The sequence below is a fragment of the Neopsephotus bourkii genome, unplaced genomic scaffold (assembly GCF_033783945.1).
Source record: "Neopsephotus bourkii isolate Nb327-2 ecotype Australia unplaced genomic scaffold, CSIRO-AGI_Nbou_v1 NB_1037, whole genome shotgun sequence".
Lineage (NCBI taxonomy): Eukaryota > Metazoa > Chordata > Aves > Psittaciformes > Psittacidae > Neopsephotus > Neopsephotus bourkii.
In genome coordinates this window covers 405,822-419,870 of record NW_026901526.1, presented here as the reverse complement: position 1 = coordinate 419,870, position 14,049 = coordinate 405,822, and the positions used below count along the sequence as shown (strand labels likewise).

The window sequence follows — 14,049 nt, the reverse complement described above, 5'->3', positions numbered from 1 at the left end:
CCCCACCTCTCCCCACTCACTTGCTGTGAGTTAAGAAGTAAAGAATTTTTCACCTAAGTAGTCAGAGTGTAGCTTGCTACTACACTGCATGCTGTGAATTCCCAAAGGAACTGATAGAATATTTTGTTCTAAAGCCATTGCACTAGGATAGGAAGAAATATATACATATAGGCTAAAATTTTCAACAGTTGCTTCTTGGAGCTACATTTGGGTAATTCTGTGGCCTGATTTTTATCCTGAATACTGTTCTGAAATGATGGTTGCATATGATCTGAGAGTTCTTTATTGCTGTGGTGGTGCAGAGAGTTTGTTTTTAGAGACCTGATTGGGAAGTACATGACCAGCTGGAAACTTCCATCTGTAACTGGATTTCAGAGAAGGAAAGCTGAAGTTCTCATTCACAGATCTTAAAAGATTCTTCCAGAATTATTCTGTAGCAACAATGTTGATCACACAAAGGCTTCTATAGTGGATGAAAAAATAAAATATGAATAGTAAATGAAATATTCTGAAAAATTTGGCAGAGATCTGCAGAGTGAGTTTAATTTTGTTTCTTTTATCATTTGTATTTAATTGTTCTCTCTGAAGGCTTTTTTCTGTTTCAAAATCTGGGAAAGTTGGAAGTTTGGAGTACCCTTTTTAATAAGGATCCAGATGAACTCATGTCAGAAATAAAAAAAAAAGGGGGTGGGGGGGCAGTTTCCATTGAAGTGATTTAAGGTGATGTTCTATTCATTTAGTTTCTTTGGCATTATTACTCCTCTTCATTTTCAGGGTTGCCCATTTTTATTCTTTCTGTGGGCAGAGTTAGAATTCTGAGAAAACCAGGTTAGTGCTGGCATGGCACAGCAGGATGCCTGGCACAGTGAATACTAATGAATTCTAAATGTGCTCATAAAAAGGGCTCATGCTGCATATACAGAGCAAGCCATACTTAAGTAACAGGCTGTAGAAATGCTACTTTCTTTTGCTTTCACTAGGTAAACAACTGGAATGGAAGTAATTATACTGCAATTTCTGCAGCCTAGTTCAAATTCAATTTTGAGAACCTTGTCTGCAATTAAGAAAAATGTTTTGAAAGATGAATAGCAATTCCACTATTTGTAATAAATGAACTTTTCCTTAATCTGTAGGCATAAGGGAGCTGATTATAGGTCATCAGTCTATCAAAGGGAAGTTGAAAATTTGAAGCATACTGTTTTCATCTCCTTTCTAACATGAAGTAATGCAGTAGCTTTGTTTTATACAGATTTACAGATACATATTTTCTTTTGTCAGCTTTTTAATTTTAAATTGAAAGACTTGGATAAAAACCTGACTACACTGAATCATCTGTGAAACATAAATCCAGTTCATTGGCTCTATGCTTTTTCTGTGAGGTTTTCCTGGGTTTTACCCATTCCCTGAGCTCTCTGGTCTGGGCCTGTTAAAATATTTTAAGCTACTGTTCTGATTGTGTTTTAAAAGATTTTCCTGCTGGCCGTGTTTATGTAAATGTGTATTGTGGAGGAGTCGTGAAGACCACAGCACAGATCGAGTACTATACTGCACTAGAGGAGATAGAACACATTTTTAAGAAAGTGGCTGACCCAATAGCTTTCACTTGTCAGGTAAGTTTACTTCTGCATTTTTAATTAAATAAAAAAAAAAAAACCCACAAGCGCATATATGAGCTAAGACATAATACACAGTCTTTTGATTGTGCTGTAATGGGTAATGGTTCCATAACAGGCTTATGATTACAGAAGCATGTCTTTGAGATGTCTAGCTCTAAAGCAAGTCAGGCAAGTGAAAACAAATTTTATGTCTTTTTTGGTTTTGTTTAGAGAGTGATATAAACTTTGTGCTTTATATGCCCAATTAACAGCATCCTGCATTACAGAGGATGAAAATAACAAACAATGATGTCCCTCTCCACTGAAATTGTTCTTTTTAGTATGCTCTGAAACCAATAGAAGCAAGTAATCTTAAATCACATTGTACTTGGAGGGTTATTACTCATTCACGAGCAAACGGGATTTTTCTGGCATAGCTTGTATGGAAGACAGTACGTTGCTATTCATGCAGAGTCCATTTATAGCTGCTGAATTATCATTCATGTGATTTGCTGGTTGCCATGCAGATTCTTTGCATATATTTAGAAAAATTCAGGTTTTGAGCTGAGTGCTTTGCAATATGTCCTTTGCCAATGGCATATACAAAATAATAAGAAAAGAAAGCATCTATTGAGAAAGGATGGAATCTCAAGTATCATTTTTTGAATGGTGGGTAGCCCAAGAAAACTTGTCATGATGTCTATATTGTAATTGCAAAGCCAGAACAAAAATAATAGTCTGTGTTTCCAGTGCAGACAGTCTCATTTTCCTGTGACAAATCTACCATATCTACCACCTAAGGCATTACACTCATAACAAAATGATTAATAAAAAATGATGTATTGCATTATTAGTGTTCTGTTAAGGATGGGGGTAGATTCCTTCCAAGTACAAGTCATTTTGGGTTCTAAGAAAACACAAGGAAAATAGTGCAACTCTTAAGTACAAGTGCATTCTTAAAATCTTCATGATAACCATCATTCTTTAACTTGTATTTTGAAAGACATGGAAGTAAGTTTCTAGCAGGTTTCATCTACAATTTTATGCCTAAGAAGTGTGTCATAATGATTAAAAAATTGTAACTACAGTGGTAACCTAGATACCTACAACACACCTGGTATTTCCACTGGAGATTTGTTTGTGTTATTTAGGAGTTTGAGCCTTCACTTAACCAGCATGACTAATACTTGGTAAGAAACTTGCAATTCAAATTATATTCAAATGCAAAAATAATTCTGTGCAGAGCAGTAGTGCACACCAGGAAATATAACTGTGGTATTACGACTATCAGGCATGTTTCACGATTTCTCATCTGGATAATAAGCAAGGGTTTAAAGGAGGTGATCGTGTTTGCCTGTTCTTAATTCTATTGTTTTGGCAACTGAAAGATTAATGCCGAGAAAATCTTTCCAATCAGGTAAGTTGTACAATCCACACAGTATCTTGGCTGCTCTGTGGGTACAGGATTACTAATGGCAATCTTTTTGTAAGTGTACATACGTGCTGGAAGATTTGTCATCATACTTAATGGTACCTGCTGGGCCATGAAGTGAGGTACACTAACAAGCTAGGTAGCTAAACTTGCCACAGACTTTTAAAATACTTCCAGCTCTCACGTAAACCTGATTTAATGGCAATAAGATACATTGTAAAGATCCAATTGAGAGAGCATGATGTAACTTAATCTTTAAAAATTTGTTCACACAAGGAAAATCAAAACAGATTTGATAATAATTAGTATTTCCATCAAGTAGCAGGAGTAGTAGTAACCGTTATTTAACCAGGATAATTGAAACCTTTGAGACTATCGGCTTATTTGCAAAAGTATCCTGGGGCAACAGTCATTTATCTATGGATAACAATCAAGCAACCAAACACAATGGAAAACAAAACTGAAATAAAATAGAAAAGCTTACAGCAATTATTGATCAAAGCAATATCATTCTGTAGTTCAGAGAGAAGTTGAAGATTTTAAAAAATGCTTGCAATCTGAGAAGTATCTCATCATTAAAGTTCTGTGAAGAAAGCAAATTGCTACAGTAATGTATACCACTGTGCTTTGGTAAAAATGCTTTCACTGTATTGTATCCTGTGTTGTCAGCTCTTCCAGTTACTTTGAGATGCTATCATCATTGGGATTATTGTCCCCTTCTTCGCTTTGTCCCCCACTAAAAGCCAAACACATAAACAAACTCCAATAAATAGGCTTACCCCTATCCATTCTTTTTACTGATGGTCAGGTCAGTTTTTGTAACTTAGTTTGAGACCAGCAAAGAAAGGTACTGGTGCACTTAGAATCAGTCTCTTAGAGAGCAGTATATTAACACTATAGAGATTAACACTAGCCATATTTTAGAATAAACGTATTCTGAGGGTTTTTTTTTCCAATCATGTTTTTGGATTAAATTCTTTGCCACATCTGGTAGATTGTAATTTTCTGTGTTTGAAATTTCTCGAAATTTAAAAAGCTTTTACCAGCATTAACAAGATATTCGAAACAGTGAAATAAATATTTAAATTGTATGGAAATAAATATTGTAAAAAATGAAATACATGTCCGCATAAGTTTTGAAAGAAAAAAACCACTTGAAATTTTATAGTAAAGTAGGAAGAGTTGGGATTATAACAGCTGAATCATAATGCTGAACTTCATTGCTATCAGAATATATGAGGGTAGGCATTGGCTGAAGGCTGTGAATTTTCTTGTTCTCTTTTCATACAATTTTGCATAAAAAAAAATCCTTCTCTTAGATAGTTTCTGTACTTACAGTAAACCAGTGTCCAGACTGATTTTAAGGTTCCTATAATTCATAAATACACTTTTTCATACTTCATATCTTACTTTTCATCAACTTCTCATTTCAACATTCTCCTGGATTTGCATGCTGTATTGATTTTTCTCTCAGACTTTACCAAATGCAACTATTGATTCCATTATTTAGCATTTGGGTTTTCAGGTACAGGTTTCTTAGGTTCTAAAAAACAAAATTGAAGCTAAGGTCATATCCTTATTACTGAAATTGATAGGTTTATGTTGGTTTGAGTGATTCAGAAGATCTGGAGAGATTCAGGGAGTTTTTATGAGAGACTTTGGTTGAATAATACTCCTATGATTCTGCAAGACTTGATACCTTAAAGGACTTTTTTATTATATTCATCAAACAGGATTCCAATTATAGTGGATATTGAAAATGAAAAATAAAAATAAACTTCAGCTTTTTCTATGAAAATTTGTAAGAAATGGCTATATGGCTTATGTGGTGATATTATGTATGCACCTTTACCTGATCCCCAGAGATATTTACTTTGAAACAGGTTTTTAATATTTCAATCCTCTAAGCCACATCAGCAACTGTTATTTTAAAGTGTTTCTTTTATTTCCTCTATGTATGAAATCTGTCCATATTCTATCACTGGCTAAAATTGTCAGAAATGCCTAAGTGATTTTTAAGCCTTGCCCATTCTTTTTGGTAGAAATCTAGACACTGAAGTGCATACAAAGTAGTGTCTGGTATATAAGAACTACTGAAGAAGTTCACCTTTATCTAAATTTAACCTTGTTAGTATTGCTAAAGCCATGGGGGAGTATATTATTTTACTGACTGCGTTTCAGTGGTGGATATTTTCAGAGCTTTGTTAGCAGTTCTTAAAGAATGTAGATCATTTTGTTCACAAAAGTAGCAAAATATGTGCTTGTTCTTGTCCTTTTCAAGGATGATTTTTGGAAACCCAGGTGTGGTGAAGCTTCTCTGTTGTTTGCACCTGTGTCTTGTTGCTTTGAAAAGGGGGAGGGAGTGGAGATAGTGTCTATGCCTGGGGAGGTGGTGCTGAGCAAGGATAAGCTGCTGGTGACAAGCTTTGGGATAGGTAGTAGCTTTTGCAGAAGGACTAGGATGGAAGCATGGAGCAGAGAGAAGCTGGTTGTGCTTCAGAGAGTGTGAGAAGAATTGCCTACAGACCAGCTGCCTTAATTATGTGTGGCTCCTTAAAAGAAGAACTTGCCTGTAAGCATGCAGGGAGAATGTAGTGCTTTTACTTTTCTGCCATGTTTTAAATCTTTACTCAGATAAAATGCGGGCTTTTGTAAACTCACGCATGGTTCAGTATTCTCTTGCAATGTACTTTAAGCACAGTTCTACTTCTGTTGGCTTTGGTGAAGCTTCAGTGTGAAGTTTAGGTACATAGTGTTGGGGGGATTTATTGGGAAGATTTCATGGGCTTATAAAGACCTGTGTAGGGTACACATTGGAATATGTAAATGCATCATACTTGCAGTCTGTGAGTGCTGTGCAGCTGGAATGGGCAGTAAAGCAGAAGTCTCTAAATTGCACTCCTTCTTGGTGGAGGTGACCTGTATGTTGGTATGGAGCTAGATAGTGCAGTGTGGTCCTATTGCTGTTCTGTTTTCACTGGTATTTCAGCTGCTATTTTCATGTAAGTACTGGAACAGATTTTCCTGTATGTGTGGAAAGACTTGAGCATAGATTTTAGGGTTTTTTTTTTTTAAATAACTCTGTTGTAGAGTAGGAAAGCAATGCTACACATTATCCTTTAGTTAACAAGATAGCTTATTAAGTCATTGCTAGAGCCTTCAGCTTCTAGATCCCTGGAGTAAGAGAAAAAAATTGAGGTGGAAAACTTGAAGCATATCCCATTGATAGCTTTATAAGAAGTTTATTGTCCCTGACTTTGAAATCATGGAGTGGGTAGGCTGGTCACTGGAAGGCAGGCCTGTTAAAGCATGAGAAATTGAGCTTCGATTTAATCTGCTCCCTTTGGGAGACCAGGAAAGTCTAGTTTCTGTCTTAACCTCTTGTAAAACTCAGCTAGCCTGATGTGGTGAACCTATGCAACTATTTATGGCCTTAAAAGCTTTGCTGCAGGTTCTTGAAGTTGTGTGCTGCTCTTATTTCAAGGAATTGCTCCCTTTCTGATTGCAAAACATTGTTTTATCCCATGTAAATTTGTCTGAGTGCAAGGAGCTATAAGCTCTTAAGGTACTTCTCCCTGTACCTGACTGAATAAAAAGAGAGAAGAAAGGTTTTCTGCCTCAGCTTGTATTAAAAGCAGAGGAGCTTTGTAGGCAAGATTACTCTGAGTGCTTGTTGAAAAGAGACTGAGAGTTGTTTATTTAGCTTTAAAATACAACAAAGTCTGAAATGGATTCTGTTTGAAATTGCTCCTAGGGTGTTTCAGGACAAATGATAAGAGGCAGGTGTTGCTGTTTATTCATTTCCTTTGGAACGGAGAGGACTAGCAGATAGAAAAATGTGTAAGAAGTGTCCCTGCCATTTCAAATGGAAATTGAAAATACTTCTTCAGGTTTATTTTGCCTAGAAGCCCACCTGTAGGTTCTCTATATAGTTGAATTTCTGCTATAGTGTTGCTTCAGTGAATACCAGTTCTTCACTGGTATTCAGGCTCACAGGTTTGAGTCTCTTTCTTCATGGCACAGTATCTGCATATGAACTCATCTGAGCTAGTTCCTATGTTACGACTTATTTTTGTCTTACTCTAAATTGAACTCTTTTAAGGGAGTACCAACGATGATACTATATCTAAGAAGACCCTCGTGGAATAAGAGAGAATAATGTTTTTTCCTAAATAAAATTTGATGCTATTGCTGTTAACTTTTAAATATAATGTAGTTATTAATAAGGTCGTGGAGGGTGTTACAGATGTTTTGGAGATTTTTCATATCCTTTCTCAGTTCACGCCGTGAGTCTGACATTCAAGTTGTATCTTTATTCTCGAAGGTAAAGGTAGAGAACTTTTGTGGGTTTCATTTTGTTTTTTGTTTTGGGGGTGTTTTTTTTAAATGCTGATTGCTTTGGTTATTGAGAACTTAATCATGTACTCATAATTATTGAAAAACAAATACAGGGAATATAATGTGACAGTACAAAAAGGATGATTTACAGAAAGAAATAGGTTACAAGTTCCTAAATATAATCACTTCCTGTTTCATAATCAACATTGGAAAGGCTAGTATTAATTATGGAAAAAGCAAACAATCATATTTTATTAGTAGTAGCTCCCTACCTTCATGAACTTGTCTTCATGTTTGTGAATTTCCCAACGACTGGAAAAAGGGAAATATAACCCCCATTTTCAAGAAGGGGAAAATGGATGACCCAGGGATTTACAGGCCAGTCAGTCCCACCTCTGTGCCTGGCAAAATCTTAGAGCAGATTCTCCTGGAAGGCATGCTAAGGCACATGAAAAACAACAAGGTGCTTGGTGACAGCCAGCATGGCTTTGTTAAGGGGAAATCCTGCCTGACCAATTTGGTGGCCTTCTATGATGGGGCCACAGAACTGATGGACAGGCACAGAGCAGTTGATGTCATCTACCTGGAAGCGTTCTGCACTGTCCTGCACAACATCCTTGTCTCTAAATTGGAGGGACATCAATTTGATGGATGGACCACTCGGTGAATAAAGAACTGGCTGGATGGCCACATGCAACGTGTTGTGGTCAATGGTTCAATGTCCAGCTGGAGACCAGCAACGAGTGGTGTCCCTCAGGGATCAGTGTTGGGACCGGTCTTGTTCAACGTCTTTGTGACAGGGACAGTGGGATTGGGTGCACCCTCAGCAAGTCTGCCGATGACACCAAGCTGAGTGGTTCGGTTGATACGCTGGAGGGAAGGAATGCCATCCAGAGGGACCTTGACACGCTTGTGAGGTAGGCTGATGCCAACCTCATGAAGTTTAACCATGACAAGTGAAAGGTCCTACACCTGGGTCGGAGAAATCCCAGCACAGTTACAGGTTGGGCAGAGAGGAGATTCAGAGCAGCCCTGCAGAGAAGGCCTTGGGGGTGCTGGTTGATGAGAAAATGAACATGAGCTGGCAGTGTGTACTTGCAGCCCAAAAAGCCAACCGTATCCTGGGCTGCACCAAAAGGAGAGTGACCAGCAAGTCGAAGGAGGTGATCCTGCCCTTTTGCTCTTGTGAGACCTCGCCTTGAGTACTGTGTGCAGTTCTGGTGTCCTCAACATCAAAAGGACATGGAACTGTTGGAACAGGTCCAGAGGAGGGCCACGAGACGGAAGCACCTCCCATAAGAGGATAGGCTGAGAAAGTTGGGGCTGTTCAGCCTGGAGAAGAGAAGCTGCATGGAGACCTCATAGCAGCCTTCCAGTATCTGAAGGGGGCCTATAAGGACGCTGGGGAGGGACTCTTCATTAGGGACTGTAGTGATAGGATAAGGGGTAATGGATTAAAGCTTACACAGTGAAAGTTTAGATTGGATATAAGGAAGAAGCTCTTTACTGTGAGGGGGTTGAGTCACTGGAATGGGTTGCCCAAGGAAGTTGTGAATGCTCCATCCCTGGCAGTGTTCAAGGCCAGGTTTGACAAAGCCTTGGGTGATATGGTTTAGTGTGAGGTGTCCCTGCCCATGGCAGGGGGATTGGAACTAGATGATCTGAAGTTCCTTTCCAACCCTAATTATATTATGATTCTATGACTCTAATTCTGGGCAGGAGTCAGATGAAAATTATATCCTACCCATGTACTAAACATTTTCTGATCACATCACACTTATTTTCTTACTTCTAACAGTCTTGGGAATTAAACTTCATGTTGCATTGGTATGACCCCTCTGTCCTTTTCTCCTCAGCATGTCAGTCAAGGAGTTCTTAAGTTTATTTTCTAATTGTGTCTGTAGATACTCCCAGAATTGTCTTGGCCAGAAACAGTTCAGGTATGGGAAGACAAACTTTAATGCAGGGCTGCTGACATCTGAGCAGAGTAAACCAATATCCTCCTGAGCACTTTTCTGCTGTGGTTGAACAACTTTTGGTGCTCAGTGCAGCACAGACTGCATAGTACTCAAAGTAAAATACTCTCACTGTTAAAATCTCTGTAGTTGTGCTTCTCTTGTCACACCAAGCAACGCTTGGCTACCTTGAGTCATTAGCCTTCTTGATCTTGGCCTTCTGTCCAGAAAGAGGCAATCAAAAAAAGATCTCATGGCAGTCAGTGAGTCATCTAACTGACTGCTATCAGTTGCTTATTGTCAGTGATGTTATGACTAGGCTGATGGAACTGAAGCTGTTTCCTACTGGGTGGTGTATGCATTCTTAATGTAACAGAGCTACTGTAGTCTTCATGCTCATCCTGAATTACTGCTGTACTAATACCTTGAATTTATTGGCACCTTGCAACTGTTAGAACAGCTCCTGATTGCACTTCGTTGTTGTAGCTAAATAGAGTTGATAAACACAAATCTTCCTGTCCTTACCCTACATCCAGGAATTCTTAGACTGAACTTCAGAACTTGTTACACCTGTTTTTCTTTAGTTGGATTGTGTTATCATGATGCTTCTATGTTAGAGTATGTCTTCTGTAGCTTTCAACACCTATGTTGCTCTTACTAAAAGTGAGTTTGTAATACTAATTGTTTTGAGTAATTTTATTCACTAATGCCCTGAGCATAAAGTTAAAAATACATATGTAACAATTTCTCTTTTTTTTTTTTTAACAGGCTTTTAAATTTTCTTCTATGGAGAAGCTGGACGATGTTTTGACTTTTTTATTGAAAAGCAAAATGTCTACTTATGAATTCAGCCCCTTCCAGAATGAAGAGCACCATCAACAAGCTAGTGAGTCACTTCTTGTATGTATTGATTCGTATTACTGATGCTATGATTATTATTTATGAATGTTAATAAGACAATTTATTTAAAGCCACTAATAAGGACAACATAACCAGGAAAAATGGGAAAAAGAGTTCTGTGAATCATTTCTTTGTGACTCAGCAGTATGTATTTATACTAGTCTGGATCTTTGAGCTTTGGATTAACTGCAAATTAGCAGCTTTACATCTGAACAAATGTGTACTTATGACAAAACGGGCAATAAGAGACATGAGGAGATGCCTGTACATCAAATATTTTTTTTTTTTCCTCTAGTAATTGGTCTCCCACAATAAAATTTGAACTTGGCTTTCTCAAAGTTTGGTGACAAAAAGGAAATTGGAAAGATTTGTCTACCTGAAGAGGGTAGATGGCTTTTGAACTTAGAACAACAGTAAGATTCTCCTTTCACTTTAGTATCTATGTACTTAATAGTTTCCATTACTTCTGGGCAACAGATAATTACATTATTAAAAAAAAAAAAAGTTATCCCTGTGTGTTAAAACAGGATTTGTCTGTAAAGTAGAGACTATAAGCACAATTCGTTAGTGTGTCAACAGAAGCTGCTGTTAGTACCAACTGGGGGTTCTGGTTGAATTCATTAACCACTTACTGAGGATTCAGATTGGTTTGCAATAAATCAGGAGTGTGATTATTTAGTTCATGTTTTGAAAGCATTGTTATAATGTTATTTCACATGTGTGTTAGACCTCAGCCTTTCTCAGAAACTTTTGGGGAAAAAAACAAAAGCCAAGGAAATACTTAGGGAAGATATGTTTGAGTTGCCTGACTTCTGGTTTTGTGTGCCTGGTTTTGCAAGAAAATAAGCTCAGTACAATCATGTAAAACATAACACATCCCATAATCAATATAATAAGTGGCCAGTATCATGCGTCCTTTCCTTTTCAGTAAGGTTTCTTTGAGGATGGAATTCACCCCCCTTTACTAAATAAACATGATTCTAATTGTATTCTAAAACTGAGATTAAATGTGAGTCTGGGTCAAGTAGACTGCTAAGTGAGGCACATATTATTGACATTTTTCTGTGCAAGACTTGCAGGATGAGGGTGTATAGGACACATCGAAGAGTCATTCCCAATGCGAAAAGTTAGTTCTGATGAACAAAAGATTTTCTACTTCTGTTGTAACCAGTTAGACCTGGGCACATTTGTGAATATTGCTTACCAACCTGCAGTTCCTCCCAAAAAGGCCTGTGCTGTTCAAGAACAAGTTGACTGTGAACTTGAGCCAAATAGAGACCTTCATAAAATGAACTGATGTGATGTGGAGCACAAGAAAGTTCAAAGTTAGATGCCTAGGTTCTTTGTGATAGAAAGATGTGGTTGCAGAGCAGGAAGCACTCAAATGTGCAAAATCTAGGCTCTGATTCACCTCCTCCCTTAAAGATATGTAAATCCATGGTTTTGACTCCTTATAAGAGCATCCCAAACAGGCATTAGACATACCAGGTCTAGTAAAGGACTAGCATCTCCTTAAGATATTTTTGTATCATTTTATTCCAAGCACCATCTTTTCTTCCAAAGACACAATGTTAAATAATAAAAACTAACTAAGTACTTTTGGGAAGGAAATTTAGTTAATAGACAAAAAGTTCTTTGACACTGAGTTGAGTTATTCCTGTATCTCTGAACAAGCAGATGAATCAGCCCTAATTTCATAATTCCTGTATGTGCTGATTTTCCCTAGTGGGATATCTTCAAAAGATACCATGGATCACAAGTATGTGTTCTGGAAATTTGAATCTCTTGCCATCTAAGCAAAGAGAATTCTTTGAGCAGCGCATCAGAATCCTTTCAATATGAAAGCGTCAGCTCCTTTCAATATGAAAACCTAGGGCTATAGGCCCCTAAGCACTTCAACATGTGTGTGATATTCTTTCTTTATGGGATCTCATTTGTTGGACTATATACAGGAAGAAAATTGCATCTCTGCCTAAATAAAGACAACGATGATACTATATCTTGTTGTTTGACTTTCTCTTAAGTTTGTCAGTATTACTCAAAAGATACTGATTTACAAAAGGCAGCAATTGGAAATGGTAAAAGTAGACATGATTTCCAGTGATAGGCATTGGAATGTATTTTGCCATGCATAAGAAGTTTTAATTGCTTGCTTTTGGTAATGTATCCTACTGTAATAGAGTAGTAATGAAAAAGTACATCAGTAATCTCTAACAGAAAAATATCATTGGAACTGCTTGTCAGAAATAAAGCGCACACTTCAGTTCTGAACTGTGCCTTTTTTTTTCTTTTTTTTTTAATTGATTTGTTTGGTTTTGGGTTTTGTTGTTGTTGTTGTTGTTGTTGTTGTTGTACAATATGCTCTCTGTAGTTCTAAAGACCATAAAACTATCTGAACATTGTCAAAATATATTTAGGATTATGCATGGGTATTGCTGACTAACAGTATAGGAGAATTAAGATAAAGACTTCTATTCAGCTTATCAAGGGAAAAAGTATTTTAGTAATGAGTGATATTTAGAGAGATTAATCTGCAGTCTCTGAAGGGGAATACTGGAAGCCCCATCAGATGAGAAAACCAAAGTCAGACTGAACAGAAGTCACTGGAAAAACACTGTGTTCAACAACGTTAACTGAAAGACAGAGCCAAGGCATGTGTGAGATTTTTAGTTGTGGAATTCTCCATCTCTTCTGGAAGTATGTGACCAAAGCTGGAGGTACTATCCTGAATATTTTACATTCTGCACCAAAATGATTTCAGGGTACCTTGATGTATATTTTGTGCCTATATATTCTGGTAATAGAATCTAGTCAAAATGCACTAAAAAGACAAACTTGGGTTTCAGAACTTTTCTTGACCTTAGGAAGCTCTGCTTCTGTTATTGAATCATCATGTTTGGGAATTATCTGTGCATTGATTCCTGTTCAAGAGATGTGTAGTTTACTTGAGGAAAACCCCTTTCTTTTTTGCCACTTTAATGTAATTTGCCTTTTTTACAAGTTATCTTACTGTTTCTCTGATTAAATTCAAACAGGCTTATGATAAATCCTGAATTTGTTCTTTGTAGAAAATACTGCTTTTTGTCACCTAACACTGCTAGCAACATAACAAGACCTATTCTGATTCCTGTAATTCTTTAATTCAAGCTGAAACATCTATCCCAAAAGAGAAACAACCTGGGTTTTCAGCTGCTAGTGAAACAATGGGAGAAAATACAGGCTGGGGGAGAAAAACAGAATGGGGGAAAAGAAACAGATGGGGATTTAAGCGCTTTTTTGGCTTAATTGATATTGACACAGTAGAAATAATTTTAACTGTCTATTTAAGTTGCTTTAAAAAAAGAATGGTAATGTCCTGTATCAATAATTTGGGAAATAAAAGAATAATATCTTCAAGATCTGCAGAAATATCATTACTGTAGGCTGCTCTGTTTGCTTACTGCAATTTTATGAAAATTCCCACAGGCTAAGACAGTGCTACAATACAGTAATATTAGATTTTATGCTCTGTTTTATAGCTGAGGTGTTCCAGAATGCTCTGCAGAGAAGGAATTGAGACAGGACAAAACAACAATTGCCTCTTAACCTTTTGTATGTCAACTAAAACTTTAATTAAAAGCAAGCACTGACCTTAAAGTTAGTTGAAAGTTAAAGAAGCTGCCTTAATGCTCTTAAAAATTTGCAAATATGCCACTTGGGTACTTTCTTTTTAACCTTTCCTTCCTGCTTATGATCACCAGCTAACTAGTTCTTAGCGTAGGTGCCAAACAGTAGCAGCTTTTCTGTTTAATGTTCTTCATTAGGGGACTGCTACTGAGCAAAAGCTGTT

General features: G+C 37.2%; 1 protein-coding gene across 1 annotated transcript in view; it reads left to right on the top strand.

Annotated features, from left to right (window-relative positions):
* The window catches only part of BANK1 (B cell scaffold protein with ankyrin repeats 1), a 139,960-nt gene that overhangs the window by 42,325 nt on the left and 83,586 nt on the right, over positions 1-14,049 (top strand). The window contains 2 exon segments of the mRNA XM_061360909.1: positions 1,468-1,610; positions 10,089-10,206. Coding sequence (XP_061216893.1) covers positions 1,468-1,610; positions 10,089-10,206 — 261 coding nt within the window.